The 27,882-nt window shown below is 44.0% G+C and overlaps 1 protein-coding gene across 1 annotated transcript in view; it reads right to left on the bottom strand.

The window, feature by feature from the left end:
* Positions 1–12,249: 12,249 nt before the first annotated feature.
* Positions 12,250–27,882, bottom strand: part of BMF (Bcl2 modifying factor) — a 94,476-nt gene continuing 78,843 nt past the window's right edge. The window contains exons 4-5 of the mRNA XM_083509963.1: positions 16,684–16,842; positions 12,250–12,571 (exon numbers count right to left, since the gene is read on the bottom strand). Of these exons, the coding sequence (XP_083366089.1) occupies positions 12,446–12,571; positions 16,684–16,842 (285 nt within the window). The 3' untranslated portion in view covers positions 12,250–12,445. The remainder of the gene's footprint in view (positions 12,572–16,683; positions 16,843–27,882) is intronic.

Consider the following 27,882-nt stretch of genomic DNA (forward strand, 5'->3'; position numbering starts at 1 on the left):
TGGGGGAAAATAAAAGTAACAGTCTGGGGGTAGGGAATGGGAAACCGATGAGGAGTGTGGATTGTTTAATTAGAGAAAAGCTGAGCAAATGATGACTAGATTCAGAAATCTAAAGTGGGATATATGGAAATGTGTTTGGGTTCACAGATGTCCTGCATTTAAGGATTGGTTCAATGCCATGAATATCTTGGAAGTGGTGAAATCTCATGGAATCAGAGGGGTTTATAATATTTCCCTTCACTGATCTGATAGTAGAACCAAAGCTGGAAAATAACCTGTTTCTCCTTTTAAAATATCTACTTTGGACAAACAATATATTGGGTGTTACAGACAACATATAAGACTTGGGCTGCAGTCCTCCATATATTATGATACTACAACTTCCTCCAGCCAGCATGGCCAGTGGTCAGCAATGGTGGGAACTGTGGCCCAGCAACATCTGGAGGGTTCATAGTCATACTCAGAGTAGACTCCTTGAAATGAATGAACATGACTAACTGAGATTCATGACTTTCAGTGGTTCTGCTCTGAGTAGAACTTATCATGCAAACCTTATGTTGATTGTTTGACCAGAACTGATATTGATATTGCTATTAAAGGGTACAAAAACATAACCACAAAAAATGTTTAGGATTAGCACACCCCTATGCATCTATGCGGGGTGCGGGTGGCGCTGTGGGTTATACCACAGAGCCTAGGGCTTGCCGATCAGAAGGTTGGCGGTTCAAATCCCCATGACGGGGTGGGCTCCCGTTGCTCGGTCCCTGCTCCTGACAACCTAGCAGTTCAAAAGCATGTCAAAGTGCAAGTAGATAAATAGGTACCGCTCCAGTGGGAAGGTAAACGCCGTTTCTGTGCGCTGCTCTGGTTCGCCAGAAGCGGCTTAGTCATGCTGGCCACATGACCCGGAAACTGTACGCCGGCTCCCTCGGCCAATAAAGCGAGATGAGCGCTGCAACCCCAGTCGTCCACGACTGGACCTAATAGTCAGAGGTCCCTTTATGCACTATGCTTAGAAGGAAGTTTCACTGAGCTCAACAGGTCTTATTCATTGGTTATGTGTGTATAGGACAGCAGCCATTGTCATGTAGCTGAATGTGTGATGTTGTCTTCGGTTGTGGATTTTACTCTAGTTAGGTGCTAGACATTTTGGTGGAAAGGCAGGAGATACAACAGTGACAAAGACAAATGACTTCATGATAAAGATGCAGCTGGAAGGACGTGGAAAAGAGCCGCAGGGCAACAGTTTCTGTCTTGCTCAGGTAATGTATGGCTTGCCTCTTTATCATGCTACTAATTTGGGCCTATCCATACTTTAAAAAATAAAAACAAGAGTTCAGAGAGGCTTCTTAGAATTGCAGGTAGGCAGAGTGCTGTTACGCTCATGCTCAGCTTTCAGGCTTTCCACAGGCAGAGGCCTACCTAGAGCAGTGGGGGAGCTTCATGCTCCAGCACTGGGGGGCAGAGAGCAGGTGAGGGCGGGGCTGGCGCGCAGCCCACAGGGGCATGGCGCACGTCCTGCGGGGCAGCCATGATGGCACCCCCCGCATTCCTCTTCCTCCACCAGTGACATAGAGGTTGGCAAAACCGGCCACTGCTAGGGGTGAAGGCAAAGGGATGGCGCAAAAATCACCTATCAGACTCGGGAGCGTACAGTGGAACCTCGGGTTGTGAACGTGATCTGTGCGGGAGGCACGTTCGCAACCCGCAGCTTTTGCAGCCCACAGTGTTGCGTCTGTGCACATGCGTGATGCGATTTGGCGCCTCTGAGCATGCGCAAAGAGCGATTTAGCGCTTCTGTGCATGTGCAAGCGCCAAAACCTGGAAGTAACCTGTTCTGGTACTTCCGGGTTTGGCGCGCCCATAACCCGAAAACGCGCAACCTGCAGCGTCCGCAACCCAAGGTATGACTGTATGATGTTTACGTGTGGGGTTCCATGCCTCTGCTGTCACAGCAAGATCAAACACAGGAGGAACTTCCTGTCCTCCTTATGCTGTGGCACAAGGGTGTATGAATCTTTTTGCCCTTCCTCCTCGCCTTTCCCTCACGTAAAATGTAGTAATTTCTAATGCGGCTATTGCGGTAAAGTGGTTTCTTTTGGGGGGGGGGTGTGCACAGATACAACTCCTTGCCAAAGGAGCGAGAGATCCTATGTATGCCTCTGCCCACAGGCATCTGATTGGCCACTGTGGGAACAGATTACTCGCCTAGATGGGCCATTGGTCTGATCCAGAAAGCTCTTCTCGTGTTTTTATGTTGAATTCACTCAGAAGAAGGTACTGTATTTTTTGCTCTATAAGACTCACTTTTTCCCTCCTAAAAAGTAAGGGGAAATGTGTGTGCGTCTTATGGAGCGAATGCAGGCTGCGCAGCTTTCCCAGAAGCCAGAACAGCAAGAGGGATTGCTGCTTTCGCTGCGCAGCGATCCCTCTTGTTGTTCTTGCTTCTGAGATTTAGAATATTTTTTTCCTTGTTTTCCTCCTCCAAAAACTAGGTGCGTCTTATGGTCTGGTGCGTCTTATAGGGTGAAAAATACGGTACTCCTACTTCCTTTCGTTATTGATTTTTCATGCAATTTTGTTTAGAAACAAGCATCTATTTTGTACTGCTACCGGCATTTTATGGGGAATATACTGGGGAAATAATTTGGCCACAAACAGGTTCCTAAATTAAGTTGCATTTTCAAATACGTGTGCCAGTTTCCTTTCTCCTCTCTCTCTGTGCTATGCATGTGTTCTGTTATGGCTCCTAATCTAGCCTCACTTTCTCCATATTTACGACTCCTCTTTGAAAGGGCCATGCCTTCTGGTGATCATTTTTCAGCGGTGGCAGGCAGGAAGTGCTCCTTTTTAAGGAGTCAGTGGACCACTGCAAATCAACAGAGTATCTTTCCTTTCCCAAGAGTTTAGGCCAGGTGCCGAGATTCCAACAATTCATGTCCCAGCCAGGGCCCAACAGAGGGAAAGGCTGTTCCCCATGTAACCTTTCATTATAAATACGGAACTTCATCACTTTTGTTTCACCGCAAAAAAAAAGAAGAATCTAATGTTCCTCCAGCACAGCTGAGGGGTTATAGATTCTTTCTCTCCCAATATTCAACAGATAAAAATAGAATATTTTACAAGCTCGTGGAATACAATCCACAGCCATGAAAACCAACGGATCTTTTGCCATGGATCTCAATTAGATGCAGATGATGGCCTCACACCTGCCAACTTTCCCACTTGGGCTAGATGACTATCAATTTTTATGACAATATCTTTATCCTCACACTTTGTATTTTAATCTTCTAGACTCACCACCTGTCTTTTTGCTAGGAGGCCTTTCCAGCTCTCTAACTGCTCTTGTTTTTAAACAGCACATTTATTTAATATTTTTTATCCCGCTTTTCAAGGAAAATCGCCTCACGAAACAGCAAATATGAATGTACAAACTAAATAACATGTACAGAATACCACAGTGTTTCCTTACATGTGGTGGCTATGCTGCTGAGACTGAAAAATTGGTGGGCAGTGTTAGGGAATAGGAGGACGGACTGTTTATTTTTACTTATACACTTATTTTTCCTCCAAGGGGTTCAGTGCAGCATACATGGCTCTCTTTCCCCTCACAACAACCCTGTGAGGTACGTCCAGAGGCTTAAGGATGGTGGCTGCCCCAAGGTCTCCTGGTGAGCTTCATGGCTCGATAGGGATTTGAAACTTGGTCACCAAAGGCCCTAGTTCAATACTCCAACCATTATACCACACTGGCTCTATTTATATTAAGCTCTTAAGGACCATAACCATTAGGCCAGGGACAGTAGTGCAGAGGGCAGTGCACTGGAAATTTTCAAATGGAAGAAACATAAGCCCCTGCTTTTATATTCTTTTGATGAGTTGGCACGTATTGTAGCAAAGTTAACAGAATGGATGAATTTCTCCATGGTGTTCTGCCACTGTTTGCTCCTCTAAATATTGTGGATCTGTTCATTTCCATTGCCTTGCCCACCTGGTGTCCTGCAGATGTTTCAAACTACAAATTCGGTCAGGTTGGCAAAAGATGTGTTGCACTCTTGCAGCCCAGAGGGCCCTGCACACCTGATTTCCCTTTCTCCAAGTGAAAAGCTTCTCCAGCAATGTCCCCAAATTCCTTCTTTGCATGCGGCTCCCTCCAGAGTTTAAAGAAGCATGGGGCTTAACATGGCAAGAGACAAAGGAGGTCAGGGTTCTATTTTGCTTGAATTCCTTCAAGATCTGTTTTATTAACTGCTTTGTTATTATTGTGCCTTATCTTGGTGTAAGTAGTTTAAACTTTCTCATGCAAGATTCTCATTCCCACCATAGGAAAAAAGGACTACGTCCAGGGTCAGACAAGCAGCATGCCTCCGAATGCCAGTCGCTGGGAAGCACACAAGAGAGGAGAGTGTTGTTGCACTCTGGTCCTGCCGTTGAATATAACATAACAAACAACACAAGCAAAACGAAGACCAGTATACTAGATAGCACTAGTTACAGATAGGTAGCCGTGTTGGTCTGCCATAGTCAAAATAAAAAAATTCCTTCCAGTAGCACCTTAAAGACCAACTAAGTTAGTTCTTGGTATGAGCTTTCGTGTGCATGCACACTTCTTCAGATACAGATACAGTGTTTCAGTGTATCTGAAGAAGTGTGCATGCACACGAAAGCTCATACCAAGAACTAACTTAGTTGGTCTTTAAGGTGCTACTGGAAGGAATTTTTTTATTTTGACTAGATAGCACTGTAATTATCATTGCACAATATACATGATCTAGTGCAACAAAAACAAAATGTGTACACTTGTAAATTCTCTAATATATTTTAAAACAAATGAACACACCTCTGTCAATCTTTGAAAGTCTGTAGAAGTATAATAAGTCTATGGTTGAAACAAAGTAATAGATGCTATCCTGTGGGCTAAGCGGTAAAACTTTTTAGGAGTTCATGGTGCCGAAGTAGTACGTGAATAACAACGTAGGACAGTGATCCCGGATAATCTGACTGTTTCGCTGGAATCTTCTTCAGCACAACTACAAAAGAATTCAAATATGCAACAATGACCTGTGTACATGGAAGCTATATAAACTTCACATATTACAACCCTATACTACAACTACAATAAGAAGGACAAAGGTACATACCCCATAGATTAGAAAAATGCACAAGGAGCAGTGGTCATGAGGATTTGTAACCACTGCTACCAGCTGCATGAAACCTGAAGCATAAGTAACCATTCCCAGGTGGCGCTCATTACAGGGAGACTGTTGTTCTGTATTGAATATAACATAGGCATCTGGTTAGACACTGTGGAGGTGGACTGGATGGGCCATTGGTTAAACCACAATCTTCAGTGTGGTTTAAAAACACCGGTGACTGTGTAGGTTTGGAAAGATGCTGCTCAAACTCCCTCACGAAGGCAGTTGCATGTCCCGATGGCTGCTTGTCTGCTGCAAATCATCCTTGAAAGAAGGCTTTTTGCCATGGAGAAATGGCAAGTTGCATGCTTAACCCTTTCCCAGTGTGGGCAAGATTCAGCTAAATTGTTGCTTGTGCAACAAGACTCCCCTGCCCTCTGCCAGAGAGGGTGTTTTTGGTGTGCGTGTTTTTTGCAGGGGAACCCAGAACAAGTTCGTGAGGACAGTGGGGAAGGAAAAGTCTGTTGCACAAGTGGACCTTGTTTCCTTCCTGCACACCTCACTGAGCGCTACACTAAATTCCACACCCTGCTTGTGTGTGCCATGCACTCCCTCAACTAGGGTTGTTGAGCTTATTTTGGGGGAAACAAATGGGAAAATCTGGGTGTATGGCAACCCTATCTAAACTAGCCCACTGCCCTCAGGTGCATGGAAAGATGTTGCCCCGTTGCCAGCCCTGAAGTGAGTTTCAACCGCCATCCCAGCCAGCGTCTGTACATGGAATGGGGAATGCTGTCTTGTCCTTGGCCAGCCCTGGAGGGTGCACTGAAAATTACACTTAAAAAATAAATAAAGGTAATGTCCACATTGTTTGTTTAATATTGATTCTCCCTGGGAAACTCGGGAGTGCCAGAGTTAACATACCTGCACTTGAAACCAAACTGCATCACCTGAGAACTGCAAAGCGTACCTTGGCAAGCCTTTCCAAGGTTACTTAGTAAACCAGAGATAAATTGCTGGTGTAAGCACCCTGTGGTGTTTGGAAGAACAGATCCCTTTCCTTTTGAAAAAAGAAAATCACTGCTTGTTACAGGCTGTACTGTTGCACGTTACGAAGGTAATGTGTGCGTGCGGCTGTGAGCTTCAGAAACAGAATTTTGACCCTCTCTTCAGGCACAATGGCCAACACCCTGGCAGCTCACTGAGCGCTCCGACTCTGTTACCTAATCTCCAGCTGTGGGCCCTGTTTCGTGCCAAGTCTCCTTTGGCTCTGTCTAGTAATAATAGTTTCTGGAGTCCGGCCAGGGACTCCTGCCAGTTCCAGTCACACTCTGCTAATGCAAGAGGCAGAGTTTATTAATTCACCGCCAAGGCCCATTGTCTGGGACACTGCCTGGCTGTTTATTTACTCCAATATGGGCCGCATTTATGCAGAAACAGCAAGCGAGGGGACACTGTGTTGAAGACCGTGGACCCTTTTTCTGGAAGAGACGTGGGACCTTCTGCAGAGCTATAGAAAACATTCAGAAAAGAGGTCCGCTTTGCAAGAGCCTGTTTTTAGTGAACCATAGGGGGAAAGAGTAATAATCTTCCATCATATCCTCATCCCAAAGTGCCTTTGTTTTCTTTCAAAAGCAACACACACACACACACAAATAATAATGATCAGCATCAGTAGAAAGCAGAGATGCTAGAGTGTCTGAGAATAAAAGAAGGAAAAGCTGAAGACCAGGGTTGTTCGGGAAATCTTTAACTGGCTCCAGAAATATCAGGTCACATTAACATCAAGTGCCATGATACCACTTTAAACAGGCATGGCTTTCCCCAAAGAATTCTGGGACCTGTAGTTTGTTAAGGGTTCTGGGAATTGTTAAGAGACCCCTATTCCTCTCTTAAAGCTACAATTTCCAGTGTTGCCTATGAAGAGGGATTAATTGTTAAAGCACTCTGAAAACTGTAGCTCCACGCTGTACTCAATGCTTTTTTCTGGGGGTACCCAAGGGTACACAGTACAGTACTGACACTCCCCCCAACCCAATGTGAAAAGTGTGGCATTTACTGTAAGAACTTCAAATGCCACACCTGTTCAACAGAGTGCATTCTAGTGTTCTGGTAATTTAATCAGATTTAAAAATAAATAAATAAATTCACCCTTAATTGACTTACATTATTCATGTAAACAAACTGTCATGGGGTGGGGGGTGGGATGCGGTTTGCAGAACCTGTGTCAACTCTGTTTGCCGTTGTTTGGGTCAGTTTGAGTCTGATTCTTTTCTTGCTATTGTAACCTAGTTTTGTGTTTAATTTCCTGTGTTCGTAATTCCAGACACAGACCTCTAGTATTGCGTGTGAGCTGGTTGGTCTTTTGTTTTTTTGGAAATGAGCTTTCTGTGGCTCGAAGCTACGAGGATTTAAAAATAGCTCTTATCACTAGGCTCTTCCTGCTCACAAAGAGACTGCGAGGAAGAGCCGCAGGATATGCACCTTGCACAATAAGGAGCAGGAAGTGGGTTGTGATGGCGGCAGGAGGTCCAGGTAGCTCAAAGTATCTTTCCTTATCTCTGTCCCTTCCTGAGAGCATGGCTAGCCGTATGGGTATTAAGGGTGCCACCAGACTGCACGCGGCAGCAGATAGACTGGGAAATGAAATTGCAGAAACTGGAGCACACACAACTCCATTGTAAATGCAGGAGGCTCTTCTAGAAAGCGTAACTGAAGTTGCACTAACAGAACAGGAGTTGGGAAGACACACTATGCAGTGGGGACATGGCAAGCGGGTGGGGAGCTCACCAGTAGAAAGGGTGGCTGTGTCTCTTACTTTACAGAGGACAGTCCTCTATTTGCAGGGTTGTCTGGTCAAAGTCCAGTTGCATCTACTACGACATTGAAAAGGATCCTGTCTTAAGAACATAAGAAGAGTTCTGCTGGAACAGACCAAAGATCTAGCCAGTCCAGCATGTGAGTGAACCCCATTGAATTCACTGGGACTTTCTTTTAATTAGACATGTACAGAATTGTGCAGTTAGTGTGATTGCTGACCAGAAAAAAATCTTTCTGAAATATGATGGATATTTAATGTCACCTGCCACTTTCTACTTTCCAAGAGATACTGTATTGTTCTGAAACTTTTATTTGGTGTTTTAGCATTTCGTTTCATCAGCACATCTTGACATTTCTTTGCTCACGCCCTTTTCAGAGCCTTTGACAAACTATGTCAAAACAAAAAGTGCACGTTCCTTCCTATAAATATTATGGGGCATTGCAAGCATTCTGACCAAATGCAGTGAAAGAATTGAGTGCACCAGAGAAGGCTGGTGGAATGAACAGTTGATATGGGACTTCTTAGACTAAGCTCAGGCCAAGCATCTCGCTGGGTTCCTTTAAACGACCAGAAGAGGTGTGAAATGTCTTCTGCTTTCTTGTTTGGTGTGCAGAAGCCAGTAGTTAACTGGAAGTAAAACCTGGATTTTGTTGGTGTCCTTCTGGTGCAAAGATTGGAAACATGCCTTGCCCTTGTGTCCCTTCAATGCAAAAAGAATTGAAGTATCTTAGAGTCATATGGCTATGTGGTATAAAAGATGGTGCTCTGAGGATAAAGATTCCATTCTGAAAGGGGGATATGGACAGTCGCAACCCCCTGTTTACATGCTCAGAGACGTTGATCACTTCCAGATGACCTGTTTATTGAGCATGCATCCTGTTTGCAGGGAGATTAGACAACACCAGCTATTTCTCTAACATTAATCCTGATTTGCTTGCAGGGAAGTTAGATGGCATTGCATTGAGGAAACGTTATCTCACATTTTCCAGTACATTTTGTCATCACTTTCCTTATTGCAAAGAGTCGTCTTCTTTTTTTAGGAGGAGGGAGGGTATTCTGTCCCATTTTAGCAGCCCCAAAAACAGTAACCAGGATGTAGACAGATGAAATCTGGATTCTCAGTGGTTGGAAAGAACAAGAGTAAGGAGAGGCTTATCCTTCACCCATAGTTAGAACCTAGGGCCATCAGAACACAAGAACCTTCTGCATCAGACCAGTGATCTATCCTGTTCTCACAGTGGCCACCCAGATGCCTTAAGCAGGCCCCAAGCACAAGAGCGCTCTCCTCTTCTGTGATTTCCAGCAACTGGGGTTCAGAACCATTACTGCCTCTTACTGGAGGCAGAACATATCGATCATCAATAGGAGCCTTATCCTCCATGAATTTATAGGATCCTCTTCTAAAGACATCCAAGTTGGTGGTGATCACTGCCTCCTGTGGGAACAAGCGCCATAATTCAACTAGGCACTGCATGAAGTAGTGTCTCTGAGAGTATGGGTGTTATTCAGGCCTGTGGAGAAAAGTAAAGATAGCAATCTTTTTGGAAATACTACTGCAAGGAAGGTAGTCACCCACCCTGACAGTGGGTAACTCAGCCCTCACTGGCAGGAATCCCTTTGCACGGCACAAGCCTTCTTTCCGCTCAAACGCCAGTCATAATAATGGTGGCTGTTTTGCTCATACTTAACATTTTGGAGTGCCTCTTATCTTCACTGCCTTTCATAAGGGAGAACGAGAATGTTGGATTGGGAGAATGGAAAGATTCAATAACAAGCTTTCCATTCTCCAAATCCAACTTTCTAGTCCTTGAAGGATTGCAAACTTCACTGATGTGACTGGGAATTGTAGCAGGATTCCCTCCTCGATCTTTTAAACTGGCACAGACTCTCTTGCTATTTAACATAGGTAAATGCTGGCTCGGACAGAATAAATTATAATATCTGGGGTTGATTTCAGGGAAGCTCTTCTGTCTTCCTGTGGTTGACAGATCAAACCTTTAGAAATGAAAAATAGTCAGCAGCTGTAGATTTACCAAAGAAACTGGAAGAAATACAACCTAATGACACAATATATTAATCATGTTTGGGACTTTTAAAAATTAATGCAGAGTGTGTGTGTGTGTGTGTGTGTGAGAGAGAGAGAGAGAGAGAGAGAGAGAGAGAGAGAGAGAGAGAGAGTTAGAGTTTTGGGAGTTGTCTTCAGGAGCACAACATTCAGCAGTATTGGTAGGGTTTGCCCTACGTTCCTAGTATTGGTAAAAATAAATTATTTCTCTGGTGTTAATTACAACACAGGGGAATGACTCTTATCAATAATATGGACGAGGACAACTGCTATTGCCCATGCCTCATATTTAATTTTTTTCAACCCATGATGTGATCACTAATCACATCATTAACATGTAGCTAGGTCCATAGAGGACTTGTTTCCCTCCACTGGAATATTTTGATGTCCGTTTCCAGACTATATATATTTTTAAAAGCCTGTTTGGCCAGACAAAATCTAGTGCAGCATCCTTAACCGACCCAGTGGCTAGCTCCATGCCTTGATAGGGAGCCCACCTGGGGGACATGAGCACAACAGCCCTCTCCCCCTATTTCCCCCCCAGTGACTGGCATTTGTGTTTCAAATGCTGGGGGTGGTATAGGGCAGGGGCAAAACTAGACTTTATTTCACTCGGGTCAAAGACCCAGTTTGGCACTCCTCCCCATGTGCATTTGTACACACACACACACAGAGAGAGAGAGAGAGAGAGAGAGAGAGAGAGAGAGAGAGTCCAGGAGCCTCAATGGCACCCCTCTGGAGCCAGTAAAAAACCTGGCTAGCCCCACCTCCCACCCCACCGTAGCTATGGCTTTGGTATATGGCCATCATGAGCCATAGTCACTGACAGCCTTATCCCCCATTAATGCAAGCCCCCTTTTCAACAGTGTAAATAATTGGTCAGGCATTTGCTTGAGCACACAGCGTTTAAAAATAGGGGCAGGCCCTGCCTCCACCATGTGCATTGTCTCCTCCTGGTCAGCCCATGACCTTCCAGTGCTGAGGGCGGAAGGTCTGCTAAGGGCTTTTTCTCCTATTTGCTTGCATGTGAGTAGATCCCTCAGCTTGATCGGAGTGGGGGGGGCAGGCTGACAGAATATGCTCCCCAATAACCCAGACGTTTCGTGTGCCTTTTGTGCTCAACACCTGAAGCTCAGACCAAGGAATGTGGTGATGGACATGCTCAGGGGCACTGGAATTGTCCCAGCTAGCTCCGTGATCATTCTGCTTGCCCTTTTCTGCTGTAGCAGGCAGTCTCTTAGGATATTGACAATGATCTTATCCTAAAGAAGGAAATTGGGCTGTACCAAATTCCCTGCTAACAAGTGCAGGTGAATCCAAGAAGCATAACCACCTTGCTCTAAAGGCAGTCCTGTTCTTGAGCTCCAGCTGACTGGGGAAAGGGGGGTACAATGGCAGGAGGGGATATTATCCAGCCATTCCTCTGGGTCATACATTGATCTGATCAAAAAGGTTGCTCGTTTCTTTTGTTAGGCAGATTATTCTTAAGAACCCAGAATGACTGGTTGATGGGAGCTAATGGCTACTTGTGAAACTTTCTGCATATGAATGAGAAACCCATCAGAGCTTGAGGTAAGGTATTGTGTTTGTGTGTGTTTGTGTGTAGTGCAGTTTGCAAGAAGCAGAAAGAGAGGGAGAGCAGGTGGATGAAGGGGTACAGTTCCAGCATGTGATTTATGCTCTGCTTGTATATTTTTTTAGAAAGCAAATGTTGCCTAAATGGCTTAAGCATTCTATCTAGTCTTCTCCCATCCAACTCAACCTGTTAGCTCCAAGAACTCACTGCTAGAGAGAATAGCGAGTGTGTATCCATCAACACAATTCCAATTTTAATGAAGGAAAAGCATGACCTGCAGGTAAAAAAAATTCTACAGAAAGTTAGATAATATTGCCCATTAGAAAATTGATTTTTTAATATATATATCCATATGACAAGCATTTCCATATTAATGCAGCATATTGTTTGATTTTTAACACAATATGGGATATCTTAAAATTTCACCAAAAAGAAGGTCTTATGCTCTTGTCTTTTCTCCAGCTAATATCTGGTCCTGCTTTCTGTTTTTCCTTTCATTCAAGCAGTGGTTCCCAAATTTAAAGCACGGCATTTCAGGACCCTGCCAGATTGTCTAAGTTTTCTTAAATTCTCATTTCCTCTGGGCACTTGCTTCTTGCTTATAGTTACACTAACCGGCGGGGGGGGGGGAGGGGGGAGGGAGGGAGAAGATTTCCAGATTGAAATTTCCACTCTGTAATCTTCATTTTTAATATTGTTTTATTCTCATGTTTCTGCGAGCTGCACATGTACCTGCTTGGGCTTGAAAATGTCAATTCACTTCAAAGCCTGATCCGTATTGGTCTCGTCTTCTGAAAATTTCCCTCGCTGTGCAGAGGCTTACATTTCTCTTTGTTGGTTTTTGCTGTTTATTTTGGTATTACGTGTTCCATGGGCTTCCTAGGGCGCACCTCCTGCTCCGAAACTCCTCCATCTGTTGTTTGCAACATTCTCTTTCTCCACAGAGTTCCTTCACTTCCCGTAGTGGGGTTTGCCTGTTGTCAAGAATGGGATGAATCCAGACTGTTAGTTGCACTTAGTTCCCATAGACATCAGCGAGGTCAACTTCCTGAGAAATGTGTCCAATTGAGTAGCAGTTACAACAAACACTAGTTTTCTTCTTCTAATAATAAATTTTTATTTATACCCCGCCCTTCCCGGTTCAGGAAACCGGGCTCAGGCCGGCTAACAACAGATTTAAAACACTTAATTGATACTACAAAAATACAGCATAAAATACGGTATAAAGCATAAATAAAATAAAATAAAATAAAAAATCAATTTATGGGGAAAATCCATCCAATAAACATTTGATGATCACCTGGCCTAGCTGGCTAAATTAGTCCCACTTGGGCCAGCAAGGAGACCAGGGGAGAACCAGCTGTGGGATCCCAGAGCAGGCAATCTTCACAAAAAGGGGAGGGGGAGGGAAGGAAGGGGAACAAAAGATCAGGCCAGGTTCAAATTGAAAGCCAGGCAGAATAGGTCTGTCTTACAGGCCCTGTGGAAGGTAGTTAAATCCTTCAGGGCCCTGGTCTCATGGGACAGAGCATTCCACCAGGTCGGAGCCATCACTGAGAAGGCCCTGGTCCTGGTGGAGGATAATCTAACTTCCTTAGGGGCCAGGACCTCTAAGCTATGATTATTCATGGACCTTAAGGTCCTCTGCGGGGCAAATGGTTCCCCATTTTTAAATACAATATACTCCCACAGAGACTCCTTACACCGTGTTTAAAACCAAAATCGCATTTGGGTAGAAACTGTTTCTCAGGCGGCTAGTCCTAGTCTTTATAACCCTGTACTTTCTTCCAGTACTCCTGTACCTTCTTCTTCTAGGGACGCGGGTGGCGCTGTGGGTAAAACCTCAGTGCCTAGGACTTGCTGATCGAATCCCCGCAGCAGGGTGAGCTCCCATCGTTCGGTCCCAGCTCCTGCCCACCTAGCAGTTTGAAAGCACCCCTAAGTGCAAGTAGATAAATAGGTACCACTTTATAGCGGGAAGGTAAACAGCGTTTCCGTGTGCGGCACTGGTGCTGGCTCACCAGTGCAGCTTTGTCACGTTGGCCACATGACCTGGAAGTGTCTTCGGACGGCACCGGCTCCCGGCCTCTTAAGTGAGATGAGCGCACAACCCTAGAGTCGGTCACGACTGGCCCGTACCTTTACCTTTACCTTTACCTTCTTCCAGAAGGCAGAAGCTGAAAGAGATCATTTCTGGGGTGTGCACTATCTTGTGCTATCTCTGCAGCTTTCTTATGGCACCTGGAAGCATAGATTTGATCCAAGGTAGGAAGAGTGCACCCAATTATTCTCTCCACAGTCTTTACAACCCTGGACAGCATTGTTTTTCCCCTGACCGTGCAGCTCCCAAACCACACACACAGACCATAAGTTAATACACTCTTCACAGTACAATTGTAAAATGCCATCAACAGGTCCTTTGAGAGATTGTTTTTCCGGACGATTCTCAGAAAATATAACCTCTGCTGTGCTCTCTTCCTCAGGTCTTTGCTGTTTTCTCCCCAGGTTAGGTCATCTCTCAACTCCATTCCCAGAAAACGAAACACCGAGACCTGTTCCACGCACTTCCCCTCAATAATAAGTGGCTGAATATTCAATTTACATTTCCTAAAGTCCACAATAATCTCTTTTGTTTTCTTTAAGTTAAGGAGTACGGTAAGTTGTTTTTCCTGCACCACTCCACAAACTGCTCAACTTCCTTCCTATAGGCCGCCTCCCCCTCTCCAGCCGTGATTAAACCAACCACCGTTGTATCATCTGCAAACTTAATGATCTTATTACTGGGGTATTTGGGAGCACAGTCAGCTGTATAGAGCATATATAAAAGCAGGCTCAACACGCATCCCTGCGGCGTCCCTGTATTCATGATGAGATCCGCAGAGACATGGGAACCCATCCTGACCTGTTGGGAACGGTTTGATAGAAAATCTAATATCCACCTGCACAAACACAGTGGAAGTCCCAGGTCTAATAGTTTGGGCACCAATCTATGTGGAAGAATAGTATTAAATGCAGAACTAAAGTCTACAAATAACAGTCTCGCATAGTTCCCTTGTTACAGATAGGTAGCCGTGTTGGTCTGCCATAGTCAAAATAAAAAAGTTCCTTCCAGTAGCACCTTAAAGACCAACTAAGTTAGTTCTTGGTATGAGCTTTCGTGTGCATGCACACTTCTTCAGATACACTGAAACAGAAGTTGCCAGATCCTTCTATATAGTGAGAAGGTGGGGAGGGGTATTACTCAGAAGGGTGGTGGGAATGGGTGATTGGCAGTTAGCTGAGATGAGCCTGTTGATGACTCTTAATGACTGCAATAGGTCTTGCAGGAAAAGGCAAGGGGTGAGAAGGTGAAAAATGGCTTAGTCATGTATAATGAGATAAGAATCCAATGTCTTTGTTCAGACCAGGTCTCTCCATGGTTTTAAGTTTGGTAATGAGGTGCAATTCAGCAGCTTCTCTTTCCAGTCTATTTCTGAAATTCCTTTGTAGTAAAACAGCTACTTTGAGATCTTGTATAGAATGTCCTGGGAGATTGAAGTGTTCTCCTACTGGTTTCTCTGTTTTGTGATTCTTGATGTCAGATTTATGTCCGTTTATTCTTTGGCGTAAGGTTTGGCCTGTTTGTCCAATATAGAGAGCTGAAGGACACTGTTGGCATTTGATGGCATACACAATGTTAGACGATGAGCAATTAAATAGTCCCGAGATGGTATGTGTGATGTTGTTGGGGCCAGTAATGGTGTTGTCCGGGTGTATGTGGCAGCAAAGTTGGCATCTGGGTTTATTGCAGGCTCTGGTGCCAGTGTCCGTGTTAAGTCGGGTTGTAGTATTATTGTGGGTTAGGAGTTGTTTAAGATTGGGTGGCTGTCTGTAGGCAATGAAAGGTCTTCCTCCCAGAGCTTGAGAAAGAGAACTGTCATTGTCTAGGAGAGGTTGTAGATCTCTGATGATGCGTTGTACTGTTTTAACTTGGGTTCCCTTGCTTCTCCAAATGAGGCAGAACAGCCTGTAAAGCCATTGTCACAGCATCCTCCGTGGATCTCTTTGCCTTGTATGCAAATTGGTAAGGGTCAAGTCCCACTGGCAGACAAGACATGATGCGGTTCCTCACCAGTTTTTTGAAACATTTCATTATAATGAGTGTTAACGCCACAGGGCAAAAATTATTCAGACTGTCTATCTTTGATTTTTTTGGCAGGGGTATAATGGTAGCAGATTTCAGACAGGGTGGAACGATGGCTTGGGCCAGAGAGTGGTTAAAAATCTTCATAAAGATTCCTGCCAGTCCCTTTGCCAGACCACCAGTGTCCACTGTCTTGCTGGTATTGTTTCCCTCAACTCTCTGAAGCCTCAAACTCCCCTCCCATTATTGCCATTGCCCTAATTCTTGCTATCAGATTCAAGATTCTGCAGGACCTCAAGTCTAGCAAGCAGAACAGATGCATCCAGTATTTGGCTGTATTGTGCTCATTCTGAAAAAGAATCAAACCCCACTCCCAAATCATCCTGAATAGAGAGTTGATTTTCTTTTCCTCCCACATGCAGTTCTATCCCAGCTTCATAGTGCACTTGAAAAAGCTGATCCCAAGAGAACCTATGAGAGTCCATTGAGAAGGGGAGTCTTCACAGGCTGTTGACAGGAGTGAAAGGCTTCTTGGTAACAACGCTGAAGAGGAGCCCTCTTAATCTCCTCGCTCTTAATAGAGATAGACAGTTTCCATGAGGCTCAAGGTTTTTGAGGGGGAGAAGAAGAGGCTTCTTATGCAGTTCATGGGAGCTTGGCCTCAGTAAGGTTTCCTCATACTCTCCGGACAGAGTCTTGGCAGATTTTCAGGGAATGGAAAACACACGGAAGGTTCAGCGAAAGCAGAACATAGGAAAATGGATTGCGGTGCAGCGAGTACATTAAAATAAAGCAATAGTAATAAATTTTGCAATGTTTGCTTCTTCCTGTTATGGGCCCACAATTTCAGCATGTTACTTGCCACCATTCCATGCCTGCTTGGCAACCCTATGGATATATATATTGGGTGATGTAAGGCTGCAAGCCTAAACACACTTCCTGTCAGTTGCATCCCACCCTTACCTGAGTGTATGTCCCCTCTCTCTGAGGATCCAGAGCTTTTCCAAACCTCACCACCCCTTTTTTCTTACCAACAGCTGAACAAGTGCTGAGGATATGGGGAGGAAAACGGACCTTAATCTTCACAGACAGCAGTGGAAAATGCAGATCCTTCATGCAAATCTGAAACGCATCCAAAATAAACATATATGATCTGGAATAATTATGGCTGTACATCTCAAAGTTTATATGTGAACCAGTGCCAAAAGCTGATCCTTTACAACTGTGAAATACATACCCTGATGAACCGATAAGTGAGGTGTAAGGGCATCTGCTGGTACACTAGGCAAGAAGACTCCAGCAGAAATAAAGGGGCTATAAGCACAAAGGTCTCCATGCCTGACGAATATTCACATTTACTGTGGCACTATTTGGCTGTGGTTGTACCAAAACCTCTCTTCTATTGTAGCTGCAACATTCTTTTTCTTGTTCTCACTCCAACTGCATATTCAGGATTATATATACCCTGTGCTGAAATAATGTAAACTTCTGAGTCAAGGAAAGCTTCTCTAATATTAATTTTTCCAAACTGAAATGCACTTATTTGGTGGGTGGGCTCATATTGTTTTTTTCATAGTATAAGGAATAAAGTTATTTACCACAAGAAAATGCAATTCTGATTTCACTAGCCATTTGATCATAAGTATCTGGTGGACAAGTGTCTCTGCTACTGCTATCTTCCAAGGCTTCCTGTATCAACAACTGATGGAGAACTCTTCTAGGATCAGCGTTATAATTTGCAGTTATTGGTGTCTGCAGTAAGGGACTGGAAATGGGTTTTCTGTTGTCTTTGAAAAGTAAAAAAGTATAATGAGGTTATTTTGCGACTGAACTGCTTGCCATCAATAGTTCTGTATTGTAAACATTCTTAATTTTTGTAAAAACAAAAACAAAACAAAAAAACCCACAACACGACAGAGGGTGATTCCAGATGGGCGTTTTTGTCAGACTAGTTCTTCTTGTGTATACAAGATTTTTGGAGTGCCTGTGCATCATCGTTATCCAAATGCCAGATCACCCCCCCCCCCTTATATAATCTGAATTTACCCTTTCTGGGCAAAAATGGTTAAGTTAAAAAAAGTGTTGCCAAACAACAGCACTTTTCCACACTAGGGGTTGTAGCTCATATTAGTCATGTCCGTTCATGAGTTACTAAGAGTTACTAACTTGGGTCCATCAATTTCAATGGCTTACTGTGTGTTAAACCTAATTGGATACAAACCTAGGTGTTTAGAATGGAATTGCCACACATAGTCTACATATTAATTTTTTACAGGGCATCAGTACACCACCCTCATCCAATCATTCCAGTCTTGTATTTTCCCTGTGATCCTTCTGTCCCCCCCCTGTCAAACCACAGAAAAGCTGACATTTCTCAGAAGAAAAAAAGACTAATAGTCTTCACAGACTGCATATTCCTTTAGCGCTGATCTTCTGTCTTTTTAAAGGGGAGGGGTTTCAAAGCGGACTGTAATGTACCAGGCAAGCACAGCACAACGTCAGTGGGAACCAAGCAGAATGTCAGCAGACTGATTTTCTCCTACTCTCTTAACATTAAAACTTGGGGACACCCAATGAAGCTGAATGTTGGAAGATTCTGGAGAGAGAAAAGAAAGTACCGTATTTTCCGCTCTATAACACGCACCCGACCATAACACGCACGTAGTTTTTAGAGGAGGAAAATCCGTAGGCATGCCACCCGTAGGCATTTCCTCCATAACACGCACACTTTCTAGGAGGGAAAAAGTGAGTGTTATGGTGCAAAAAATACGGTACTTCTCCACACAGGGAATAAACTGTGGAATTTGCTCCTACAGGATAGGGTTGCCATACGTCCGGAATTTCCCAGACACAACCAGGATTCGGTTATCAGAAACAGTGACCAGGCAGCAATCACCATAATGTCTGGGAAAATCCAGACGAATGTAGTTTTTTTGTGTAGATTTTGGCAAATTTCCTTAAAAATTTTTTTTTGCAAAACAACTTTTGTGTCTGGATTTTCACTTTTTGAAATATGGCAACCCTACTACAAGATGCCTTTGAAAGAGGCTTGGATGCCTTTGAAAGAGGATTACAAAAATTCAAGGAGGACAAGGCTGTCAATGGCTACTAGCCCAGATGTCTATGTCCAAGCTCCACTGTTTGAGACAGTGTGCTTCTGAATACCAGTTGCTGGAAACTGCAAGAGAGGAGAGTGTGCTGTTGCACCCAGGTTCTACTCGCAGGCTTCCTATAGGCATCTGATTGACCCTTGTGAGAACAAAATGTTGGAGAAGATGGGCCACTGGTCTGATTCAGTAGGCTCTTTTAATATTTTTGTGCCAAAAGGGCACGGGGAAAGAGCTTGTGGGATGCAACGTTCCATAAGCAACACATTTTCTTGAACATTGTGAGTTTAATCAAAGTCCTACAAGAGCAATTCTGAGAGGACAAAGCGGGTGGTTCATCTACTGTTGTCTCTGGGATTGTGAAACAGCGAAGAGAAACTAGATTTCTGCAAAGGAAGGGGAAACTGATGCATAAAATACACAGTTTAAATTAATAATCAAGCTACATAAATGCATGTGCCCCTCCATGATCTCTGGTAGGCGTACAGGAAAATGCTGAACCTGCAATATAGCTGCTTAATCAGTACCTGGCAAGGTGAAGAAGGGCTGCGCGGTGCCAGGGAATTAAACGGCTGCCAGCACAGGAAACAAGGCCCTTGAAATCAAGCCCACATCTCAGAACTTGTGTTATGATTAGCAAAGGACGCTTCATGTATTACACATGCAGCGTCACAGGCACTACCAAAACACGGGATTCACGTACAGATGTTTGGGCGAGAGCCTGCTTAATACATGTTACATGGCCTCCTCCCATTCAGGTTCTTCCTCACTTTACATGTTTTGCTATCAATTTGGGATTCTTTTGCCTGAAACTCACTAGTACATGTACCCTCTCACTTGGCAAAATATAATAATAATATTCATGTCAATAATGCTCATGGGGCTAATTCTGTTAGACACTTTTCCTTTGTCAGCTCACCAGACAAAGAAAAACCTTAAGCCTGCCTGTGCGCAGTGTACCAAAATAAGCTGGGGAAGCTTTTTATCACCCAGAGGTGAGTATGATTGCCTGCTAATTGAGAGCCAGTGTGGTGTAGTGGTTAAGAGCAGTAGTCTCCTAATCTGGGGAACCGGGTTCGCGTCTCCGCTCCTCCACATGCAGCTGCTGGGTGACCTTGGGCCAGTCACACTTCTTTGAAGTCTCTCAGCCCCACTCACCTCACAGAGTGTTTGTTGTGGGGGAGGAAGGGAAAGGAGAATGTTAGCCGCTTTGAGACTCCTTAAAGGGAGTGAAAGGCGGGATATCAAGTCCAAACTCCTCTTCTTCTTCTTCTAATGCAGACAGAGCACACTGTAGCAAAAGGCACAGCTAGATGTGCTGGAAGAAAGGTTGACAACTGAGCTGATGGTTGCTGCCACTCTGTGCATGCATCCTCACATGGACCTGCACCTTGCAGTCCAGTTTCCTCAGTGACACCACGAGTCCCCAGCATATTGGAGAATTCCATCCAGCCATTCATGTTTCAGAAGGCCTCATTCTCTGAACTCAGAGAACTAGTATCCAGTGATATTTTTCTAGAAAAAGGTGCCGGAACTCACCATGAAGGCCTCCCTCATTCTCTTAGAGTGGCAGTGTTGCCCATCTGACAGATGCCAGAACTGAGTTCTGGTGAGTTCTGGCTGAAAAAAGCCCTGTGTGTATCGCAAGCCAGCTTCTCCTGAGTAAGCACAGTAAAACATAGGAGACCTAAAGTGTACAGTGGAGCCTCGGTTGTCAAACGTAATCTGTTCTGGAAGACCATTTGACTTCCAAAACATTTGACACCTGAGGCGCAATGGGCATTTGGAGAATTCAATTGAAAAAACTGAGAAATGTGCTTTGGCCTTACTAGAAAAATTAACCAATATACTGAAACTGACATAGGGACAAATACAGTGGTGCCTCGCAAGACGAAAAGAATCCGTTCTGTGATTCTCTTCATCTAGCGGTTTTTTCGTCTTGCGAAGCAAGCCCATTGACGGATTAGCGGATTAGCGCTATTAGCGGCTTTTAGCGGCTTATCTGCTGATCGGATCAGCTGATAAGCGGCTTAGCGGCTTAGAAAAAGGGGGGGGAACCCCGCAGGAACTCGCAAGGCATTGTCTTGCGAAGCAAGCCCATAGGAAATTTGTTTTGCGAAGCACCTCCAAAACGGAAAACCCTTTCGTCTAGCGGGTTTTCCGTCTTGCGAGGCATTCGTCTTGCGGGGCACCACTGTAGAAGAAGACGCCTTCACCCCGGTATGGCTCCCCTTTATCACATACACAGCCCAAGAAAACAACGACAAGAATCCACCAACAGCATACGAATCAATGTGGCTAACCTGATCCAAAACACCCACCCACTCCACTCACACATGAAAACAAAGTTCACCACAGCCGATCACAAACAAACAACCACACCCTAGGCCATGGGTAGGGAAACTAAGGCCCGGGGGCTGGATCTGGCCCAATCACCTTCTAAATCTGGCCCGCGGACGGTCTGGGAATCAGTGTGTTTTTACATGAGTAGAATGTGTCCTTTTATTTAAAATGCATCTCTGGGTTATTTGTGGGGCATAGGAATACATTCATTTCCCCCAAAAAAATATAATCCGGCCCCGCACAAGGTCTGAGGGACAGTGGACCAGCCCCTTGCTGAAAAAGTTTGCTGACCCCTGCCCTAGGCCAACTCCAACCTCTCTCACCACCAAAGGAACACAAGCGAATAGCAAAGACAACCTGCACAAGCGACGCTGACACAAAATTCCACACATACATTAAGTAAAATAGAAACATCGCTACCCAACCCCAACCCCACTCACCATTCCCCCCTCCACCTCTTTCCCCCTTTTCTTCCTAATGTAACATTAATGTCTCAACAAATGAAACTGATCTGTAGAAAATGTAACTTGAAAGGGACATTGCACATACGTTTGTAAACCAAGAAATCTTTAATAAAAATACATTGAAAAAGAAATGCACCTTGGAAACCATTCAACTTCCAAGGCGTGTTTGAAAACGGAAACAATTACTTCCAGGTTTTCAGCTTTTGAAAACTGAAACGTTCAGCTTCCGAGATGCTCCAAAACCAAGGTTCCACTCTATTTCTGTAGGAACATATGGACAGATTTGATCCTGCTTGATTGTTCTGGAGCACAAGATGAAGCATTGTTTGGTTTCATTCCAGATCTCTGCTCCTGTTCATTTGTGAACCAAGAAATTATTTATTTCATGCTGTCATAATTCATATCACTAAATGTCATATTATTACAAATAGCACAGGTATGAGAAACCGTCCGGTGAGAAATTCGCTGCTTATGTGTTTGGGTGGCGGCGGCAGTGTGGCTAGGGATAAAGGTAGAGATTTAACTAGCACACTATTATTACCTCAATGACATGTTGCAGAATACACCTGCAGACACCCCCACCAGCCTGGAGGGGCCCTTTCACTATCAAAAAATCGTAAAATGCAAAAATAGGAAGAGCAATTTAACAGGGGCAGACGCAAAAGAAATAAAAATAGATACAATTGGAGTGTGTGACTCTTGAGTCAATGGTTCCTTCTTGTTTCTCACACAATTTCCCCCACACCAACCTTTAAAAGCCATTAAGCTGTGCAGAAATAAAATTGGTTGCCTGTGTACTGAAACACTCAAGAAAAGAGAGGAAAGGAAACCCCCCTCTTTTTTGTGTTTCTTGGTGGGTGCGGTCTTCAGTTTCTACTTGACCTATTTACTGAAAGCCAATTATATCTGCTCGATGTGGGTTTGTTGTGTTCTCTCTCTCTCTCTCTCTCTCTCTCACACACACACACACAAACAAACACACACACACAGGGTTTGAGTGTCAGCTGCAAATGAGGTCTCTCCAGCAACAGAAGGATGGGATTCTTTTGGATTCTCTTAAGGTTAGAGTGAAAGCATGTGACAGCGAGGGGCAGCAGACACAGAAGCTTTTGTATACCTCAAGAATCCCGAGGCAAAATTGGGCGAGGCAGAAAATACAGACAGATCTCTGTTGGTAGACAAGGGGGCGATAAGATTGAAAAATTGAAGATAAAATCAGAATTTTACAGTCCCTTCACAAGGGAAACCTACATTAGCCTTGGCTATATTTTAATGAAGAAGATATTTAAATTAAAACACAGAAGGCCCATTCTCCCGTCCATTTTGTAGGCAGTAATTTGTCAAGGAGAGAGGTCACTGGAGGGAAAGCTGAAAAATCATGTTGCATGTTTCCCTTGCTGCTTCATTCCAAGTGGATAAAAAATTCAGGGAAGAATGCCTGGCAGCTTTCAAAGGACATATTGGTTTCTGGATAGCCATGGCTACAACGACCACCTGCAAATCATTTGAGCCGTGTGGGTGCCCAAACAGTAACAGTAGGATTGCCTCCAGTGTGATTCATTCCCTCCATCATTTGGTACTTCAAGAACAATCCTATGTTGGGCTCCCAATGCTCACCCGTCCCAGCCAGCATAGCCAGTTGTCAGGGATGATGGGAGTTGGGAGTCCAACAGCATTTGAAGGACCACAGTTTCCTCACTGTTATGTACTGAGTTGAATAGGATCCAAACTGAAGCAGTCTGATTGGTCCTAGAACAATAGGATCCAAATTGCAGCAGTCTGATTGGTCCTAGAACAATAGGATTCAGAATGCAGCAGTCTGATTGGTCCTAGAACAATGCAGCAGTATGATTGGTTGGCAGGAACCACCCAATCATGCTCCAGATATAAGTGAATCCACAACCTGATTGGCTTACAGTAGAATTCCAGAATTAGCCAATCATGTGCAGCCCATTGTGTAAATAATGTATATAAAGCAGATACTTTGAGGGGACATTCATTCATTCCTCCTCACCACTATGAGCTGAATAAAGAGCATGAAATCACTTTGCGACTCGGAGTATATTTCACTGGCGACGAGGATGGGATCCCGCTGAGCTGACTGCCACACGCAGCACCGCAGCACCGCCACCTCACCTTTCCTATACATGCATTGAACTGCATCAAGTTACCATACTCTTTTGTAACAAACACCAACAGATGGATTCAACTAAGTAGGTGCACTAGCAGGAGCAATGGGACTTTCTAGGGGCCCACCACTCAGCTCAGGGGGGCAGGGAATCCCCAGCAGAGTGCATGGGGGGAGGAGAGAGGCGACAGTTGTGTCACACGTGCTGGAAAAGCATGTTGTGGCTTTCCTCCCTAGGCATCTAGTGGGTTCTTAGTGTGGCTTGAATTTATGTCAGATACAGTCTGCTCTGGAAACTGGTGTGCATCACATATACAGTGGTACCTTGCTTCGCGAACTTAATCCGTTCCAGGAGTCCGCTCAACTCCTGAAACCGTTCAAAAACCAAGGTGTGGCTTCTGATTGGCCACAGGAGTTTCCTGCACTCAAGTGGAAGCCACGTAAGACGTTCGGGTTCCGAAAAACATTCGCAAACTGGAACACTTAATTCTGGGTTTGTGGCGTCCAGGAGCTGATTTGTTTGACAACTACGTAAGCTGTTTGAGAACCAAGGTACCACTGTATTACTAAAACTTAGGGTAAACATTTATTATTATTTTTTACACAGGGTGGTGAGTACTATTTTTACATAACACAAAGTCCTACTAGCTTCATGTCCTAGATAAAATAAAAGCACAAGATTGAAGCAGCCCTATAAAGCAGCAACAGTTCTGCCATCACAGGAGGCAAGTGGCCGTTTTTCTAACCTAAATTATAGCAGAAGGGAGAACAGCAACCGACAGTTTGACTGCACTGAATTTTGACATGCATTCAGGTTTATATTTCGTTAGTATGTGGAGAGGGGGACTGGAGCAACCTCTGCTTGAATTTATCCTCTGTTGATTTAAAGAGATCCTTTCAAAATAAAAGACTGCATCATTGACATTTTGCCCAGCGATAGCACTGGAGAGCATTAGGAGAGTCCAGGTTTTGCTTATCTGATCATCTCAGGTTCTACGGAGTAATACTTCTCTTTTCAAACCACTTTTCAGTATTCATACGAGCACAACCTGCGATAGCATCTTTATTCTTACAATTGAGTAAAGATGGGCTTGGCCCTTTCATGGCAGAATTGTTTATTATTACAATGCTTGCTCAATGTGCCAGAGTCCTGTTCTGTCTCCAGGGGAAGGACTTGTCATCAATTTTCATTGTATTTTTCTATACCAACACCTGCACACTCAGCTCTTTAAAAACAAAAAAACGCTTCATCAACTACAACCCATGCTAAGATTTTTATTTTTTTTTAATTTACAGGAGAGTTTGAAAACAATTCAGATTGAATTTCTTGCTGTCTGAATCAATTCCACCTCTTTCTCCTCCTGCAAGCAGGATTACAGTCAGAGCTTTCATTAAGAGCTGAGACAAGGCAGGGGGTTCTGAGCTGAAGCAACCCCTCTCAGAAAATTCAATGAGAGATTTCCCCTCCTTCCATAATTTATTTATTTTTAATGAGTCAGAAGCCAGCTAAAATTAAGCCCCATTCAATCACACTGATTTGAATGTGAGAAATTTAAGCACATGCCTAACCCTCTCATGGAAACAGATGGCACTTCAAATGGTGCTTCCGTTTACCTGGATTGTGCCCTGCTCTCTTTTAGAGTGTTGGCTGCAATTTGTGCATAAGAAATCAAGCTGCTATGGGGTCGATTCATGTTGCCATTGTGGCACGGGATCCGGATTTCATGTGGATTTGTTCCTGGTGCACTGATAACGACACTTACAAAAGTCACATGAGATGAGTGGATCATGCGCTTCCTTCCAGCATCAGGACTGCAGTACAGTTTTGCCTTGGATCCTGAACACCTTGAGAGTCAAACGTTTTGGCTCCCAAACACCACAAACCTGGAAGTGAGTGTTCCCGTTTGTGAATATTCTTTGGAACGTGAACATCCAACACGGCTTCCAATTGGCTGCAGGAACTTCCTGCAGCCAATTGGAAGCCTCGCCTTGGTTCCTGAACGTTTTGGAAGTCGAATGTACTTCTGGAATGGATTCCGTTTGACTTCCGAGGTACCACTGTAGTTTCTGAAAGGCCAAATGAAATAACCCATCAACTCCTTTAAAAGTAATGACACTTTTATCTATTCTAGTTGTATAGTTGAACCAGGAGAGATTGTTTGTGTATTTGAAGTATGGGATGCTGCTGAAACCTACTTGTATTTGCAATTTCCATCAGAGCCAGAAGCAGTACTTCTGTTGTTGAACAAATAAGTGGATACAGTTATGGGCTGGTTGGGTCCAGGAAGTAGTAGTCACTTCTGTGAGGGAGTAGTCCTAGCCTCTTTAACAGGGACAGTGATTAGACTGCTCCTGAAGAAACCTAACATAAGAACAGCCCTGCTGGATCAGGTCCATTTGGTCCACCATCCTGTTCTCACAGTGGCCAACCAGCGGTCCATGAGAAGCCCGCAAACTGGCTTCTGATTGTCTTGTCCTCCATGAATTTGTCCAGTCCTCTTTTGAAGGCATCATAGCCTCTTGTGGGAGCAAACTCCAAAGTTTATGCACAGTGTTCTCTCTCCCGAATCTTCCAACATTCAGCTTCATTGGAAGTCCACAAGTTCTAGTGCAGGAGAGGATAACACTCTTCTCTGTCCTCTTTCTCCATGCCGTATTCATAAGTTTACACACTTGCATCATGCTGCCTCTCACTCACCTTTTCTCTAAAGTAAACCCTCTCCCCCAAGATGCTATAACTTTACCTCATGGGGATATTCTGCATTCCCTTGATCATTTTGGTTGCCCTTTTCTGAAACTTCACCAGCTTTACAATACCTTTTCTGAGTTGAGGTCACCAGAACTATTTGGTGTATTCCAAATGCGGTCACACCATAGATTTATATAATGGCATTATAATATCTGCAGTTTTATTTTCAATTTGTTTCCTAATTATCCCTAGCATGAAATTTGTCTTTTCCACAGTTGCTACTGTCCTGATCTGGTCACTCACTGGCAGTTTGGACCCCATGGAAAATATATGTGAAATAAACGTGGCCACCTCACTAACTCTAGATAAGTCTATGAACAAGTTAAAAAGCACAGGTCCCCGAAAGCAGTCCTTGGGAGGGGGGACTCCACCTTCTAAACTCTTCCATTCATTCCTTCTCTCTGCTTCCTGCCACTTAACCAGTTCCTAATCCACAAAAGGACCTCTCCTCTTACTCCTTGACTGTAAGCTTGCTCAGGAATCTTTGGAGGCATACCTTGTTAAAAACGTTTTAAAAGTCCAAGAACACTATGCCAACTGGATTGCCTCTACTTTACTGTATATGTGTGTTACTTCTAGTAAGTTAGGGAGACAGAACTTACCCTTGCAGAAGCCATGCTGCTGCTACTGTTGCTTCAGCAAGCCTTGTTCTTCTATAGGCTTGGTTATTTGGTTTAACAATACTATCCACCAGCCTTCCCAAACAGACTTTACACTAACCGGCTTGTAATTTCCAGACCACCAACCTACCAACCCAGATCACTTAATTGGTGTTACGTTGGCTATCTTTTCCAGATCTTAGGGACAAGTTACCTATTTTTGTTAGCATATTAACAATTTCGCATTTGAGTTCCTTGACAATTCTTGAGTGGATGCCATCTAGTCCCAACAATTTCTTCACATTTATTTCGTCTATTAGGCCTTGAACTTCTTGCAAATGTTCAGGAACAAGGACCCACCCTATTTATTAATTATTATTACTATTATTATAAAGAGAGATACAAAGAATTCAGTCAGCTTCTCTTCTCCTTGTCCTCCTTCAGCACACCTTACAGCCTACAGCCACACCACCCTGAATGCACCCGATCCCGTCCGATCTCGGAAGTTAAGCAGGGTCAGGCCTGGTTAGTACTTGGATGGGAGAAACCTTTCACTCCCTTGTTATCCAAGGGTCCAAAGCCTCCCAAAATGGTCTCCTGCTACTAATGTATTTAAAATATTTTGTTGATGGCGGTCTTTATGTTTTTAACAATGTGCTCCTCAAATTCTCTTTTAGCATCCCTTATTGTCAGCTTGCGTATTTATTTATTTATTTTGGCCAGAGTTCACGTTCCTTTTACTCCCTCCTCATTTGGACAAGACTTACCTCTA

The sequence above is a fragment of the Podarcis liolepis genome (assembly GCF_965112155.1).
Source record: "Podarcis liolepis genome assembly, chromosome: 1".
Lineage (NCBI taxonomy): Eukaryota > Metazoa > Chordata > Lepidosauria > Squamata > Lacertidae > Podarcis > Podarcis liolepis.